Genomic DNA, 17,780 nt, shown 5'->3' on the forward strand with positions numbered 1-17,780 from the left:
GGTTACGTGAACCATGCAGGTGAAGGTAGGGCAGCGGCCTGCCCACTGCTGGCCCGGGCTCGGGAGCTCTGCCAGCTCCGCCAGTGCCTGTGTTTTGTCAGGACACGAGTATCCTCTTCGTGGTCTCGGGGCTGCTGCATGTGTACCAGCGGAAGATTGACAGCGAGGAGGACACGTTCCTGTTCATGGCACGGCCCGGTGAGATGGTGGGCCAGCTGGCGGTGCTCACGGGTGAGCCCCTCATCTTCACCATCAGGGCCAACCGGGACTGCAGCTTCCTGTCCATCTCCAAGGCGCACTTCTACGAGTGAGTGCCCCTGCTGGCCACTGCTCCTGCGTGGCTCCCCTGTGGCCCTCTGAGCTTGTCTGTAGTGTGCATGCATGTCTCCACATGGGCCCAGGGGCCTGCTTACGATTGTGTCTGTGCCGTGTGCATATGTGTGCGTGTACTTGTGTGTCTGCGTGTGTCCCTGTAGGCGTCCGCGTATGTGCACTCACAGTGGCACCTTGGCTGACGTCCTGAGGGGCCCTGTGCACTAGTCCGTTCCCTCTGGTGGTGAGGCTCATGTCGGCTGCTGTCTTACCAGCCCCTGGGATCCTCGGGGCTCCCACACGTCCAGCTGCTGTCTCACCAGCCCCTGGGATCCTCGGGGCTCCCACACGTCACCCAAAGCAGAACTTTTCGTTTCCCTAACCTGCCCCTGCCCCTGCCTTAGTCGTCTCGGAGACTGGTGACTTCATCTGCCCATTGGTTGGCCCAGTCCCGAGCCCCCCAGGCCCTGCACTCTCTGTGGCCCAGTCCAGCCAGGAGACTGCAGCCCAGGAGCTGAGCACTCCCCCAGCGCTGCCCTCCAGAGGCCTCCACACCATAGCGGGCACACGCTTGGCTCCACACCCCCAGCCTGGTTCACACTGGCATCAGGAGACAGTGGCTGACATTTCTGCTGGACCCAGTGGCTTTCCGGGCTCCAAGCCTCCACAGTCTCTTCCACTGACCCTCAGCCATGCCCTCCCCTGTGCATCCCCACTGCTCTAGTCTTCTGGCACATCCTGGGGGATTGGGGTTTTGACCCACTGCCAGGACTGGGTCCTTATACATGGCATGTGCTACCAGGACACTGTGGGTGGTGATGACCACTGAGGAGGGGCTCCGACAGTCCTCCCAGGGTCGCTGGCCACTGGGCATACTCAGGGGGCAGGGGAGCTGACCGGGGTCTGCGCTCCAGCCTCACCCTTGGCTCAGTGGGCCTCGTGATAAGTGGGGGTAGGGGGCACCTGCGGCCTGGAGTGAAGGGGTGGAGCCTGGTGGGACTGGCCGGGGAGCTGGGGCAGGGAATGACTGCGGGATGCCCGGCAGCATCATGCGGAGGCAGCCGGCTGTGGTCCTGAGCGTGGCGCACACCGTGGTGAGGCGGGTGTCGTCCTTTGTGCGGCAGATCGACTTCGCCCTTGACTGGATGGAGGTGGAGGCCGGGCGTGCCATATACAGGTGAGGCCCGCCTTCTGGCCTCGGGCACAGAGGGGAGGGCAGCTTTGCTATGCCTTGGGGGTGACAAAGGCAGAGGCCTCGCTGCTGCCTCCTGGCTTCGGTGCCCACACTGCGCTCAGACGCGCTCCCTCGTCACCGGCACAGTCTTTCACAGGGCCCAGCGGGGCTGCGTGGAAACAGCATCCACGAAGGTGTGTGTGTGCCAGGTGCGGGCTCAGATGGGCAGCCTCAGGCCAGTGTCCTAACGGCTGAATTCAGGCGTCCACGCTTGCTGGGTCAGACCTGGCTTAGAGCTACCAGTTTTCACAGTTTTAAAAATTAAGATAAATCATTACTTAAAGTCATTTATTTAAAAATCACAATAAACCCTTGACATGTTAGTATACATATCTTTTAATGGAAAATAACGATTTTCCAAAACAAATAAATGTAGTGAGAAGAATCGATTCCTTTTTCTGTTTCGCTGCTCCTGGTGGCCAAGGGCTTCCGGCCAAGGGCTTCCGGCCAGGTGCCCCGCCCGCCCCCACAGCCTCTGTCCCGCAGGCAGGGAGACAAGTCCGACTGCACCTACATCGTGCTCAGCGGCCGCCTGCGCGCTGTGATCCAGAAGGACGATGGCAAGAAGCGCCTGGCTGGCGAGTACGGCCGCGGAGACCTCGTGGGCGTGGTAGGGCCGCCCCGCCCTCCCCTGCCCGCCCCACCCCACCCCTTCCCGCCCACGCTCCTCCTCCCTACACTGTCCGCCCCGCCCTTCCCCCTTCCCGCCCCGCCCACACCGCGTCCCCTCCCCTTCCCGCCCCTCCCTCGCCCCCTCCCTTCCCTGCCCCTCTCCCTACACCTGACGCCCATCCCCTCACACCCTTTCCCTTACCGCCTCGGGCGCCCACCTGGGCAGAGGCACAGGCAGTAGAATAGCCCAGGAGTTGCCTCCCACAGGCCGCCTCCCAGGAGAGCAGGCCTAGGGTGGGTTCGGCAGCCACCTCTGGGAGGATGGTCCCTCTGAGACCCCGAGGCCCTCGCGGGGAGGATGAGACCCTGCCCTATCTGGGCTGCTGGTGGCAGGCCCACAGCTCTTGCTGATGCTTCCTTCCCCAGCGCAGGGTGCTGGGTGAGCCCCGTTTCCTCCTGCTCTAATGGTGGCACTAGGACCCTGCTCTCAGGCCTGCCTCCGGGCCCTGGGGTCAGCCTGTAGCCATAGCACCAGCTCCCGTCCCCAGGTGGAGGCGCTCACCCGCCAGGCCAGGGCGACCACAGTGCATGCCATTCGGGACTCAGAGCTGGCCAAGCTTCCGGAAGGAGCCCTGAACTCCATCAAGCGCCAGTACCCGCAGGTGAGGGCTGGGAAGTTGTGAAGTCAGAATGCCAGAACTGGGTCAAGACCAAGACTGCTCCCATCAGGCAGGCTGCAGGAGGAGGGCCAGACCCTGCTTCCCCAGGCAGCAGTCCCCACCGGCTTCAGGGCAGGACTGCAGTGCCTGGCAGTCAGCCAGGAGGCGGAATGAGGGCAGCCTGCCCTGCTTCTGGTTTTCTGATGTCACTTTCCTGCTTCTGAGTCATGAGAGTGTAGACAGGGAAATGGAGAGCCTGCACCTTAGCGGTTTGGAGGAAGAGGCAGGGCTGCTACTGGAGAGTCACAGGAGTGGCCCCTCTGAAGGCTCAGGCCTGATTCATCCCCGTGAGCCCGTGTGTGAACAAATGAAGCAACCCCCAGCTTATTTATGAAGTTAATGTGACTTTAATACCAAAACTTGATAAAAATAACACAGAAAACAGATCATTTCTTTTAGTACCGTAGTTATAGCAGATCAACTATTAATGCAATAAATATGTGTGATTGGGGTAAGCTGACAACAGCCTTTCTTTTCAAAAATGATTCTGTACAGCATGCAAGAGCCAGAAAAGCAGGTTTCCTGTACAGTACCTCCTCTGCCATCTTGAAAAATGTAGCAATTAAAAAACTTTCAACTCACTTTATCCACATGCAAAAGCATTTAGAAGTAAATTATACATATTTTGACATTTCAACTTTATTTACTTGAGTCTGCAACTCAAAAAAATTAGAATTAATATAGCCAAAATAGCATTATTATATTTAAAAGGTAATTCTTCCTGGACATCATATAATACCAGCCCATGTCTGGCCAGAGCCGGCACTCAGCACCACACAATGACCCTTGGCTCTGTGGAGGTCCCTCGTGGTCTGCCTTCGGGGGTTGTGGCTTCCCCATTTGTCCTGTGTTTCCTGCCTGGGGAAGACGGGGGTGGCCAGCCGGGGCAAGGTCGCAGGCCACGTGCCTGCCCACCCGCCTGTGACCATACCGTGGCCGCATCACCATCCACTGCCTGGAGCAGTTTACAACCGAGGCAGTTTTGAGACCACGGGTCTAAGGTGCTTGGTTTTATGGTTTACAGTGTGTGGTTAAGGTCTCTATTCTTTCTCTGCCCCCAGGTTGTGACTCGACTGATTCGCCTCTTGGGTGAGAAGATCCTGGGCAGCCTCCAGCAGGGAGCTGCAGCAGGTGCGTGCCCAGGCCTGGCACCTGGGAGCCCCGCCCCCGCCTGGAGCCTCTGCTTACCTTGAAGCACCCCTTCACACAGTGTTAGTTAGGACTTTTTTTCAGCTGCCAGACGCGGTGTTTGAAACTATCCCCTCGTCCTGGTGTTCCAGGCTTCCTCCTGGTGTCCTCTCCTTTCTGTGTAAGGAGTTCCTTTAACAATGGTTCTTAAATTCTCTGAGTTTTTCTGCATCAAAGGCTGTCTTTAAATTGCTTTTGTTCTGAAGGATACATATTGCTGGATGTGCCGTTCTGTCTTAACAGCCCTTTTATTTCAGCACTTTAAACATTTTGTGCCACTTCCCTCTGACCTCCATTGTGTCTAATGAGAAATCCAGACCGAATTGCTCTCAAGTAGGCGTGCATTGTTTCTGTCTGACTGTGTTCAAGATTTTCCCTCATCTTCAGTGTTTAGAAATTTGATTCTGGAACGTTTGGGCATGAATTCCTTTGAGTTTGTCTTGTTTGGGGGTTTGCTCATCTTCTTGAATCTGCAGGTTTATTTTATATATATGTATGTATGTATGTTTTTACAACGTTTGGGAAGGTCTCAGCCTTTATTTCTTCAAATACTCTCTTGGCCCTGTACTCTTTCTTCTTTTCTTGAAACTCACAGACACAGATGTTAAACCTCTTGTTATCATCCCCAAAGTCTCTGGGACATTGCTTGTGTTTTAACTGTTTTTCTCCTCTGATGCTCAGATCAAGTAGCTTCTTTTGATCTGTTTCAAGGTCTTTGGCTCTTTCCTGTCTTCTTGACTCTGCTTCTAACCCCACCCAGAGAGGTTTTTGTTTCAGTTATTTTATTTCTACATTTGCTTCAAGGCTACCCATGATGGCTGTTTCTGGTTAGCTGTGAACCACTGTTTTAATACCTTGTCAGGGACTTCCAGATTCTGTGCCCTGTTGTCATTTTTGGCTTCATTAATTGTCTTCTCCTGTTCAAGTTGAGATCTTCCTGGCTTTTGGTATGCCTGGTCATTTTGGATTGTATCCCATATTTCGGGTATTATGATGATCTGGATCCCATTTAAATCTCTTACTCCTGCATATTCTGAGTGTGCTTGTATTCAGAGCGCGTCCTGGCCCTCTTCCTGGCTGCGTCTGAGTGCTAGCCTAGTTCCTGAGGCCTCTGCCTCACTGCGCTGGTCTGCTGCACTCGTGTGCTCCCCTGAGCCGGTGTGAAGGCCAGCAGGTGCACCACCACCTTCTGTTCTCAGAGCCTCTGCTGTGTGGTTCTGGCCAGTCTCACACATGGGCTACTTGGGGGTGAGCCCAGGACTTCACCCAGGGTTTAGGGGACTCTGTTCCCCATATGCTCCTCTCTGGACAGGGTGCTGCTTCTGCTTGCTAGTGCTGGTCTTGGAGAGCTGGGGCTCCATCCTCTGGGTCTACAGCCCAGGCAGGGTTTGCTTAGGGCAGAGGGCCCTGGAAAGTCTCCTGGGAGACAGCACCGCTAGGGAGGGGGAGGAAAGGTCTCACGTGGCGGTAGCTGGGTCAGGGCGTGACACTGCCAGCCCTGTGGCACTGGTGGAGTGGTCTTCCCATGGGCTGAGGTCCGTGGCCATTTTGCCCTCCTCTCAGTGCTCCTCTGGGCCTCCTGAGAGCTGCGTCCAGGGCCGCCTTGTAGCTGGTGGCCGCAGGTAGGTGGGATGTGCCGGCTCCATCTCCTTGGCCAGAACCAGAGCTTCTCACAGCTTTTCTTAAAAGCTAAATGAAAGCTATCAGGAGCTGGGCCTGATTCCCCCTCTGGGCCTACTGCAGATGTAGGGTTCTGAAGTCAGAGGTCACTGGGAAAGAGAGAGAGGCAGGGACTCCCCACAGAGAAGCTTCAGCAAAGCCAGGAACAGGCCCTCCGCTGCCTTGCGTGCAGCTGGCAGTGGGCTCACAGCCCTCCTTCCTCTTTCCCTGCCCCAGATTAGCTCTTGGGAGCCCTGTCTCTGCCTCCTGAGCCCCCACGCTGGCTTCTGGGTCAAGCCTTGCGGGGACCCAGCCTCCTCCCCAGGGACAAGATCAGCAGAGTCAGAAATGGACAGAACTGGGCCTTCCTGCACGGCCCTGGCCATGGCCTGCCTAGTGAGGTCTGTGCGGGAGCTGGGTTATGACCGCGGCTGGCCAGGGGAGCCAGGAAGACAGCCCTCGGCGTGTCTGGGCCCCAGGAGACTGGAGCCTGGCTGGGATGTGGCCGGCAGGAAGGGTGAGGCTGCCCCATCAGCCACCTCCATGAAAGCAGGAGATGCCACACACCAGGAAGGGACTTTGTGATTGGAAATAAGCTTCGGCCAGGGATGCACTGATGGAGGGTAACGACCTTGTGGACATACGTGCCTGCAGGTCCATCGCTTCTGCTGTGGGGCCTCCTGGCTTCACTACTAGAGAATTGGGGAGCCTGTGGTCCTGGGGACCCAGCTCTGACCTCTGGTGGGTGGTTCTGTGCCTCAGCCCTGGGTCTGGAAACCTATGCAGACAAGACAGTAGAAAGGCGTCATCGTCCAAAACCCAGGCTGTTCACTGTCTCTGGAGAAGGTGGTGGAAGAACTCCAGGACGGGGTGCGGTCAAAGGATGGGTCCTCCCCTGGCCGACCCTTCACCTCTTTGTATTTTCTCTGGGCCCCACGGTCTTCTCTGAGTCCGTGCCCGTGCGCCCTTCAGCGGGGCCAGTCCTGATGTGTATGAGACGCAAGGGTGCCGCGGTGAGGTTGGCTTTCAGCAGGGAAGGCCAGGGCTCTAGTTGTGGAGACCAGGGCAGACCCGGGTGCCCATTCCCCCGGCAGGCTGCTGGGGCCATGCCATCACCTGGAAACATTCAGGGACACTGAGACTGTCCCAGCGGCAGCCAGCTCCTCAGGCTAGCACACACCCCTGTGTTCTGCAGGTCACCAGTTTAGGTTCCATACTGTGGGCAGCAAGTGGGACTCGGGGAACCCCGCCAGCAACCTCTCCACGGTGGCCGTCATGCCAGTGTCAGAGGACGTGCCCCTCACCGCCTTCACCCTGGAACTCAAGCACGCCCTCAGCGCTATCGGTAAGCCCTGCCCAAGGCCACCTGAGGTCCCCTGGGCCCCCTCCTCCTCCTGCCTCTCATTCTTACAGGTTCTCCGGAAAGAGCGCTCAGCGTTGCCTGCAAGGCTGATAACCCTGGGTGGGTTAGGGTTAGGGTGCAGTGCTGGGGAGGGGACCATCACAGTGAGACAGAACCTCCGGACAGTCTTGATGGGGAGACCCGACGCCACAGGAGCTGGTATGAGCCACACTGCACTCCTCCCAACTGAACCCACAGAGGCTCCTGAGCCCCCAGCAGAAGCCTGTCTTAGGATGGGTGCCTACAGCTGCTCCAGCACTTGGAGAGAACACTGCAGCGGCTGGGGGAGCTGGCTGACAGTGCGGGAACACCCCCAGTTGTGGTCAGTCAGCTTAGGTCATGCTTCCGCGCTCCTGACAGCTGTGAAGTTTTGGGGCTCAAGAATAAGAAACTGAAATTCTGGAGAATTCTTAGGAATCCTCCAAATCATAAAGCATTCCATATTCTTAACACTTTACTTATATGTTTTTATATAATTATGAGTGATCATAGTAATAGACAAGAAGTCAATTTTCTGAGACAGGGTTATTTTAATAGCTTCAAGGGGTAATAGAAGGTGTTGAATAAATGCCAAACAAAAATGATTTACAAAATTGAGCTACTATTATAAATATTCAATATTTAAAAGTTATTCTCCAAGTGAAAATTTAAATCACAAAAAGCATTAATTTCCATTAGTCTTGGTCTGTTTCATAACAAATGTTCTGGATCTGGAAACCTCCATTCGTTTTCAGTGAGGCTGGTCAGACTGTCCAGGGCACATCAAAAGACCTGCGGTTGTACAGTGCAGATGTGCTGATTCATAATAATAGCTTGTTCCCTTTTAAAAAAAAACTTTTATTTTGAAATAATTATAGATTCATAGCAAGTTATAAAAATAGTAAAGAGAGAGCCATATGCCAGCCCCCACCCTTGGTTATGTAACCACAGTACAGCATCCAGACGAGGAAATTGGTGTCCGTGCGGTGCACTCATGGGACTGCATGTGTGTCCGTGTGAATTTCTATTTCTGCGAGAAACTGTGGGTCATGACAGGGACTGGACTGAACAGTTGGTGGCGTTGGGTGGCAGTGATGTCCCAGCAATGTGAGGAGGAAGCAGCCTCCTGCCTCATTCCTGGTCTTGGGGAAAAGCTCTCAGTCTTTTGTCTTTGAGTAGGGTGTTAGCTGTCAGGTTCTTATGGATGGCCTCTAATACGTTAGGAAGGTTTCTTTCATTTCATATTTTGTTGAGAGTTTATATCATAAAAAGATGTTAAATTTTGTCAGTGCTTTTTCTGCATCAATTGTTCTGTTAATGTGATTTATTACACTGATTGATATTCATGAATTGAGTCATTCTTGCACTCCAGGAATAAATCCCACTTGGTCTGGTGTGTAATCCTTTTACTACCCCGCTGAGTTTGGTCAGCTTCTCTTTCATGGAGGATTTTGCACTGTCAAGGTTGCTCGTCTGTAGTTTCTTGTGGTATCTTGGTCCCACTGTGACTTTGGTAAGGGGGTACGGGTGCTAGCCCCATGGAATGAGTCAGGAAGTGTTCCCTCAGAGTCAATATTTTGGAAGACTTTGAGGAGGACTGGTATTAATTTTTCTTTAAATGTTTGGTAGAGGATTTTCCCTGGTGGTCCAGTGGTTAAGAATCAGCCTGCCAATGCAGGGGTGACAGGTTCCTCCCTGGTCCGGGAAGATTGCACGTGCTGCAAGGCAGCTCAGTCCATGCGCCACAACTACCAAGCCCAAGCTTGGACCTCAGTGCTGCAGCCTCTCCAGGCTGCGTCCCACAGAACCCATGCTGCACACAGGGAAGCCTGTGCCCCACAACCAGAGAGTGGCCCCTGCCCGCCGCAGCTGGGGAAAGCCTGTGCCCTGGAGCACAGCCCCAGTGCAGCTCTAGGTCTGTGTTTAGTTTGAGATTCTTCTGGTTACTTAGGTACAAAGCCAGCTGTTGATCAGAGATCTTTCTTCCTCAGAGGAGGCATTTATAGCTATAAACTTCCCTCCTAGCAGGGCTTTCGCTGTGTCCTGTACATTCTGGAATGTTGTGCTTTTGTTTTCATTTGTCTCAAGATATCTCCTCATTTCTTTGTGATTTCTTTGACTCATTGGTTGTTTAAGCATTTAATTTCCATATATTTGTGAATTTTCAATTTTCATACCATTGTGATCAGAAAAGATACTTTATGTAAATCCAATCTTTACTTGCGTCCTGAGGAACTTGTATGCAGCTCAAGAAGCAACAGTTAGAAGAGCTGGATGTGGAACAACTGACTGGTTCAAAATTGGGAAGGAGTGAGTCAAGGCTGTGTGTTCTCACCCTGCGTATTTAACTTATGTGCAGAGCACATCATGCGAAATGCCAGGCTGGATGAACCACAAGCTGGAATCAAGATTGCCAGGAGAAATATCAACAAACTCAGATATGCAGATGATACCACTCTAATGGCAGAAAGTGAAGAGGAACTAAAGAGCCTCTTGATAAGGGTGAAAGAGGAGAGTAAAAAAGCTGGCTGAAAAGTCAGTATTCAAAAAACTAAGATCATGGCATATGATTCCATCACTTCACGGCAAATAAACGGGGGAAAAGTTGAAACACTGACAGACTTTAGTTTCTTGGGCTCGAAAATCACTGCAGATGGTGACTGCAGCCATGAAATTGAAAGACGCTTGCTCCTTGGAAGAAAAGCTATGACAAACATAGACAGCATGTTAAAAAGCAGAGATATCACTTTTCTGACAAAGATTCGTCTAGGCAGAGCTATGGTTTTTCCAGTGGTCATGTATGGATGTGAGAGTTGGACCATGAAGAAGGCTGAATGCTCAAGAATTGATGCTTTCAAATTGTGATGCTGGAGAAGACCCTTGAGAGTCCCTTGGACTGCAAGGAGATCAAACCAGTCAAACCTAAAGGAAAGGAGCCCTGAATATTCACTGGAAGGACTGGTGTTGAAGCTCTAATACTTTGACCACCTGATGGGAAGAGCCAACTCACTGGAGAAGACCCTGATGCTGAGAAAGATTGAAGTCAGGAAGAGAAGGGGGCGACAGAGGATGAGATGGTTGGATGGAATCACTGGCTCAATGGGCATGAGTTTGAGCAAACTCCAGGAGACAGTGGAAGATGGGGGAGCCTGCCTGACATGCTGCAACCCATGGAATTGCAAAGAACTGGACCCAGCTTAGTGACTGAATGACAGCAGAAGACCTGTGGCCCGGCATAGTCTCTTCTGGGGGAGAGGGAGCGTGTGGTGGCCCGGCACACAGTCTCTTCTGGGGGAGAGGGAGCGTGTGGTGGCCCAGCACACAGTCTCTTCTGGGGGAGCAGGAGCGTGTGGTGGCCCGGCACACAGTCTCTTCTGGGGGAGAGGGGGAGCGTGTGGTGGCCCGGCACACAGTCTCTTCTGGGGGAGAGGGAGCGTGTGGTGACCCGGCACACAGTCTCTTCTGGGAGAGAGGGGGAGCGTGTGGTGGCCCGGCACACAGTCTCTTCTGGGGGAGAGGGAGCGTGTGGTGACCCGGCACACAGTCTCTTCTGGGGGAGAGGGAGCGTGTGGTGGCCCGGCACACAGTCTCTTCTGCGGGAGAGGGAGCGTGTGGTGGCCCGGCACACAGTCTCTTCTGGGGGAGAGGGAGCGTGTGGTGGCCCGGCACACAGTCTCTTCTGGGGGAGAGGGAGCGTGTGGTGGCCCGGCACACAGTCTCTTCTGGGGGAGAGGGAGCGTGTGGTGGCCCGGCACACAGTCTCTTCTGGGGGAGAGGGAGAGTGTGGTGGCCCGGCACACAGTCTCTTCTGGGGGAGAGGGGGAGTGTGTGGTGGCCCGGCACACAGTCTCTTCTGGGGGAGAGGGGGAGCGTGTGGTGGCCCGGCACACAGTCTCTTCTGCGGGAGCGTGTGCTGTACTGTGCTGCTGGGCGTCTGTGACTGTGAGGCAGTGTCCCGTCTAGCTTGCCTCTGCATTTCCTGGCAGCTGAAAAGTCTGTCTTGTGGCCACTGGGATGCCTCCTTCTGAGTGCCTGTCAAGTTGCCAACTGTTTGGTGGGGCTGTTATCTTTTCCTTGTCAATGGGCAGTCTGGATACAGTTGCTTTTTTCAGATGAAAATGCGAATATCTTTCCCTCTGTGGCTTGCTTTTTTATTCTTTTAATGATGTCTTTTGACAAATCTTCCTAAGTGGCACCAGTGGTAAAGAATCCACCTGCAGTACAGGAGACACAAGAGACACATATTCCAACCCTGGGTCAGGAAGATCCCCTGGAGAAGGAAATGGCAACCCGCTCCAGTATTCTTGCCTGGAGAATCCCATGGACTGGTGGGCTATCGTCCATGGGGTTGCAAAGAGTTGGACATGACAGCACACATCTAGTTCACTGACTTTGACAAATGCAAGTTGTTAATTCTAATATGGACCAATTTATTTATCATTTTTTTCCTATATTGTTACTGATTTTTGCATTTCATTGAATAAATTTCATCCTATCCCCAAGTCATGAAGAGGTTCTTTTAAAACTATTATGGTATTATCTGTCAAATTTACGATCCGTTGGGGATGGGTTTTGATTATGAAATGAATAGAGTCAGGATGCATTTTTCTGTAGGCTCCTCCGCTGACCCAGAGCCCTTGCTCAGAACCATTGGACCCCGCCCTGAGGGCTCCTTTGCTGAAAGGTGATCACGTCTGTGAAGGGTGTTTGTAGAGAGAGGATCTAGGCCGATGGCCTTGTCTTCCAGCTTCAGGGGGTCAGCCACTTCCTCTGGCTTCACCAGTTTGGAGGAGAGGCTGTGTAACAGCCAGGCTGACAGTGACTCTCCAGGCCTGGGCAGCCCCCACAGAGCCAGCTCTGGAGTACCTGGGAGTCACCCTGTATCCATGCACTACCCTGGTCCTGTCCATGGCCTGGGCCTTAGGCACACCCCTCCCAGGCACAAGCGGGTCACCACATTCCTAACTGGCCAGGGCTGTAGCCAACGCCTTGAGAGCCCAGAGCACTCCTAGGGGCTGCACATTTTCCCGAGGGCCTCCTCAGAACCCTCGGGTCCAGGCAGAGGCCTAGAGCAGCTGTGCGCCGAGGGTCAGAGAGAGCCCGGCCCCCAGGGCCTCAGGCGGGGCTCCTCCGTGCTCCCGCAGCAGGCACGGCCTGCCTGTCCCTCCTTGTCCTCTACTTCCAAGAGGTGAACAGAACTAGTCACCGCAGTGCCCAGGAGTGCCCGCCCTCGCAGGCTGAGAGCCCCTCCAGCCCCGAGAGGGCTCCCTCTCTGTCAGACCCCCAGAGCAGGAGTGCAGCCTTAGTGGGACCAGCGCCGTCTGTCCCGACCCCCAGAGGAGTTGCTCCCGCACTTCCACAGGCTGCTGCCTTTGAGTCAGAGCTGCTCCCCTGCAGGTCAGACCAGCGGCCACCTCACAGGCACCACCCTGTGGTTCAACTCACTCACTTAGTCGTGTCTGACTCTGCGGCCCTGTGGACTGCAGCACCCCAGGCCTCCCTGCCCATCACCAACTCCCGAAGCTTGCTCAAACTCATGTCCATCAAGTTGGTGATGCCCTCTGTCCTCCCCTTCTCCTCCCACCTTCAATCTTTCCCAGCATCAGGGTCTTTTCCAATGAGTCAGTTCTTCACATCAGGTGGCCAAAGTACTGGAGTTTCAGCTTCAGCATCAGTCCCTCCAATGAATAGTCAGGACTGATTTCCTTTCGGATTGACTGGTTGCATCTCCTTGCTGTCCAAGAGACTCAAGAGTCTTCTCTAGCACCACAGTTAAAAAGCATCAATTCTTCGGCACTCAGCTTCCTTTATGGTCCAACTCTCACATCCATACATGACTACTAGAAAAACCATAGCTTTGACTCTATGAATCTTTGTCAGAAAAGTGATCTCTCTGCTTTTCATGGTCATAACTTTTCTTCCAAGGAGCAAGTGTCTTAATTTCATGACAGCGGTCACCATCTCCAGTGATTTTGGAGCCCAAGAAAATAAAATCTGTCACTGATTCCATTGTTTCCCCATCTGTTTGCCATGAAGTGATGGAACCGGATGCCATGATCTTAGTTTTTTGAATACTGACTTTTAAGCCAGCTTTTTCACTCTCCTCTTTCACTTTCATCAAGAGGCTCTTTAGTTCTTTTTCGTTTTCTGCCATAAGGGTGGTGTCATCTGCATATCTGAAGTTATTGATATTTCTCCCAACAATCTTGATTCCAGCTTGTGCTTCATCCAGCATTTTGCATGATGTACTCTGCATGTAAGTTAAATAAGCAAAGTGACAATATACAGCCTTGATGTACTCCTCCCCCAATTTGGAACCAGTCCATCGTTCCATATCCGGTTCTAACTATTGCTTCTTGACCTGCATGCAGATTTCTCAGGAGGCAAGTAAGGTGGTGTGGTATTCCCATCTCTTTAAGAATGTTCCACAGTTTGTTGTGATCCACACAGTCAAAGGCTTTGGCATAGTTAAAGCAGTAGTAGATGTTTTTCTGGAATTCTCTTGCTTTTTCTACATTCCAACGGATGATGGCAATTTAATCTCTGGTTCCTCTGCCTTTTCTAAATCCAGCTTGAACATCTGGAAGTTCTCAGTTCATGTACTGGCTTGGAGAATTTTCAGCATTGCTTTGCTAGTGTGTGAGATGAGTGCAATTGTGCGGTAGTTTGAGCAGTCTTTGGCATTGCCTTTCTTTGGGATTGAAATGAAAACTGACCCTTTTCAGTCCTGTGGCCACTACTGAGTTTTCCAAATTTGCTGGCCTATTGAGTGCAGCACTCTCACAGCATCACCTTTTAGGACTTGAAATAGCTCAGCTGGAATTCTGTCACCTCCACTAGCTTTGTTTGTAGTGATGCTTCCTAAGGCCCACTTGAATTCGCGCTCCAGGATGTCTGGCTCTAGGCAAGTATTCCACTGTGTGGAACGCGTCCTTATTCTGTATGCTGTCAAGAAAGCAGACACTTCCAGTTAAACACAGGCAGTAATTTCCTGTCTCTCCCCTTCTAATTGTAAACCCTCGGGGAAGTTCACATGCCAGTGCAGGGGGAGCCTGGGTTCCTCTTGCTGCAGCAGGACTTCATCCTCGGGGCAGTCCAGCAGCCTTCCTGACCCTGAGGGCCACTGTCTCTCAGCTTTTGTCCCCACCCCTGGCAGCCCTCCTGGTTGAGCAGATGTGTCTGTGCAGACAGTATCTCCCTTCTTCAACAGATCTTCCTGACCCAGGAGTCGAACTGGGGTCTCCCCTTCATTGCATGCAGATTCTTTATTAGCTGAGCTGTCAGGGAAGCCCAAAGTGAAAGTCATTCAGTTGTGTCCAGCTCTCTGCAGCTCCATGGACTATACAGTCCATGGAATTCTCCAGGCCAGAGTAATGGAGTGCGTAGCCGTTCCCTTCTCCAGGGGATCTTCCCAACCCAGGGATAGAACCCAGGTCTCCCAGAGTGTAGGTGAATTATTTACCATCTGAGGCACGCTGTAGATGGAAGAACAAGCTGACCCCAGAGACACAGCATGTGAAAGCATGCATCTCCATCCTGATAAACCATATCTGCTGGAATCCAGCCAGCCGCTGACTTGGGTTGGGGAAGTTGTCTGGTCTCGCGTTTTACAAGCTTGTCTTCCCCTGCCCCCAGCACACACAGGCTCAGAGCTGCAGAGATTCAAGCCCTGAGCGCACAGGGGAGACGGGTTCAGAGAGGCTGCCGTCCCTGCACCTGGCGCAGCCCTCCCGTGGCGCCGCAGGCCCCCCTGCCCGGAGGGTCTCCTTCAGGGCCACAGGCACTTCCTCGAGAGCCGTGAGAGGTGTACCGCTTTCCCGAGAGACAGATTACAGGAGGAAGGGCCTCGCCTATCCTCCAAGGTGGGCTGCCGACAGTTTTCTGCATCTGGTGGTTGTTTTTAGGCCCTGCCCTGCTACTGACCAGTGACAGCATAAAACAGCGCCTTGGCTCTGCTGCTCTGGACAGGTACGCGGCCTCCACGTGGGAACAGCCTGGCCAAGCCCGGCTTCCTGCTCTCAGGGGGCCCCTGCCCGGCCAGGAAACACAACAGGGTGTCTGTGCCTTCCAGTATCCACGAGTACCGGCTGTCCAGCTGGCTGGGGCAACAGGAGGACATCCACCGGATCGTGCTCTACCAGGCGGACGGCACGCTCACGCCCTGGACCCAGTGCTGCATCCGGCAAGCGGACTGCATCCTCGTCGTGGGCCTGGGCGAGCAGGAGCCCACTGTTGGCGAGGTGAGCTGCCTGCGGGAGCCGGGCAGTGGGCGGGGCTTCGGCGGGTGGGGCCGGGTAGTGGGCGTGGTCTTTCGGCAGCAGGCTGGGCAGGTCCTGACTAGCGTGACCGGCTCTTTTCTCAGACCCGGTTTGTCTTTCTTCCTTTGAATGAAGTATTTCAAGAACTCAGGAAGGGATGAAGAGTAAGAACAAACACCCAGACGTTTGCGCTCCACATTTTGAAAACATTTTGCTGTTTTTACCTCTGGCGTTGTTTTAGCAGGACCAGGCGGATATCTTTGGTTTTTCCAATATCACGTATGGATGTGAGAGTTGGACTATAAAGAAAGCTGAGTGCCAAAGAATTGATGCTTTTGAACTGTGGTGCAGAAGAAGACCCTTGAGAGTCCCTCGGAAAGCAAGGAGATAAACCAGTCAATCCGAAAGGAAATCAGCCCTGACTATTCATTGGAAGGACTGATGCTGAAGCTGAAACTCCAGTACTTTGGCCACCTGATGTGAAGAACTGACTCACTGGAAAAGACCTTGATGCTGGGAAAGATTGAAGGTGGGAGGAGAAGGGGAGGACAGAGGATGAGATGGCTGGATGGGATCACCGACCAATGGACATGAGTTTGAGTGAGCTCTGGGAATTGCTGATGGACAGGGAGGCTTGGCGTGCTACAGTTCATGGGGTCACGAAGAGTCGTGGACACGACTGAGCAACTGAACTGAACTGAGACAGATACCATGAAGTAGCCAGTAGCCCACCCCCCAGGTGGTCTCTTGTAAAGCCAGAGTCTCATTTTACTATGTGTGTATGTGACACTGTTTTTTATGTAAATAGTGTTCTACTTTATACCATCTTTGTTGGTTTGTTGTTCAGTCACTAAGTTTTTTGTTCAATCACTAAATTGAATCAGACCCTTTGCAACCCCATGGACTGCAGCATGCCAGGATTCCCCGTCCTTTGGTGTCTCCCGGAGTTTGCTCATATTCATGCCCACTGAGTCGGTGATGCCACCCAACCGTCTCACCACATGCCACCTCCTTGTCCTTTTGCCGTCAGTCTTTCCCAGCATCAGGGTCTTTTCCAGTGAGTTGGCTCTTTCCATCAGGTGGCCAAAGTATTGGAGCTTTAACTTCAGCAGCTGTCCTTCTAATGAATATTTAGGGTTGATTTCCTCTATGACTGATTAGTTTGAGCTCCTTGCAATTCAAAGAACTCTCAAGAGTCTTCTCCAGCACCACAATTTGAAAGCACCAGTTATTCGGCACTCAGCCTTCTTTATGGTCCAGCTCTCACATCCGTATGTGACTACTGGAAAAACCATAACTTTGACTCTATGGACCTTTGTTGGCAAAGTGATCTCTCTGCTTTTTAATACATTGCCTAGGTTTGTCATAGCTTTCTTTCCAAGGAGCAAGTGTCTTTTAATTTCATGGCTGCAGTCACTGTCTGCAGTGATTTTGGAACCTAAGAAAATAAAATCTGTCACTGCTTCTAGTTTTTCCCTTTCTGTTTGCCATGAAATGATGGGACTGGATGCCATGATCTTAGTTTTTTTGAATATTGAGTTTCAAGCCAACTTTTTCACTCTCTTTCACCCTCATCAAGAGGCTCTTTAGTTCCTCTTCACTTTGTGCCATTAGAGTGGTATCATCTGCATATCTGAGGCTGTTGATATTTCTCCTGGAAATCTTGATTCCAGCTTGTGATTCATCCAGTCCAGCATTTTGCAAGATGTACTCTGCATATGGGCTTCCCCAGTGGCTCAGAGGTAAAGAGTTCGCCTGCAATGCAGGAACTACGGGTTTGATCCCTAGGTTGGGAAGATCCCCTGGAGAAGGGCATTGCAACCCACTCTAGTATTCCTGCCTGGAGAATCCCATGGACAGAGGAGCCTGGTGGGCTATAGTCCTTGGGATCACAAAGAATCGGACACGACTAAAGGGACTTAGTAAGCACACATGCACTCTGCATATAAACTAAATAAGCAAGGTGACAATACAAAGCCTTGTTATATTCCTTTCCCAATTTGGAACCAGTCAGTTGTTCCACGTAAGGTTCTAACTGTTGTTTTTTGACCTACATACTGGTTTCTTAGGATGCAAGTAAGGTGGTCTGGTATGCCCATATCTTTAAGAATCTTCCACAGCTTGTTGTGACCCACACCATTAAAGGCTTTAGTGTAGTCAATGAAGCAGAAATAGATGAAGCAGAAATTCTCGGGAATTTCCTTGCTTTTTCTATGATCCAACGGATGTTGGCAGTTTGATCTTTAGTTCCTCTGTCTTTTCTAAGTCCAGCTTATACATCTGGAAGTTCTCAGTTCACATACTGCTGAAGCCTATACCATCTTGAAATTTCTTTTTTTCCTCAATGCTTACACTTCTGAGTTTTATCCATATTGTTTTACTCGTCTTATGGCTGTTTAGTTTCTATTTGTGAATGC

At 52.3% G+C, this 17,780-nt stretch overlaps 1 protein-coding gene across 13 annotated transcripts in view; it reads left to right on the top strand.

Moving 5' to 3' along the window:
- Positions 1–17,780, top strand: part of PNPLA7 (patatin like phospholipase domain containing 7) — a 76,595-nt gene that overhangs the window by 46,636 nt on the left and 12,179 nt on the right. For all 13 annotated transcript variants that reach the window (XM_061154073.1, XM_061154068.1, XM_061154074.1 and 10 more), the window contains 8 exons: positions 102–307; positions 1,358–1,489; positions 2,033–2,156; positions 2,707–2,820; positions 3,939–4,008; positions 6,920–7,069; positions 15,010–15,073; positions 15,177–15,345. In XM_061154073.1, coding sequence (XP_061010056.1) covers positions 102–307; positions 1,358–1,489; positions 2,033–2,156; positions 2,707–2,820; positions 3,939–4,008; positions 6,920–7,069; positions 15,010–15,073; positions 15,177–15,345 — 1,029 coding nt within the window. The remainder of the gene's footprint in view (positions 1–101; positions 308–1,357; positions 1,490–2,032; positions 2,157–2,706; positions 2,821–3,938; positions 4,009–6,919; positions 7,070–15,009; positions 15,074–15,176; positions 15,346–17,780) is intronic.

This window comes from Dama dama, chromosome 11 (genome assembly GCF_033118175.1).
Source record: "Dama dama isolate Ldn47 chromosome 11, ASM3311817v1, whole genome shotgun sequence".
NCBI classification, from domain to species: Eukaryota; Metazoa; Chordata; class Mammalia; order Artiodactyla; family Cervidae; genus Dama; species Dama dama.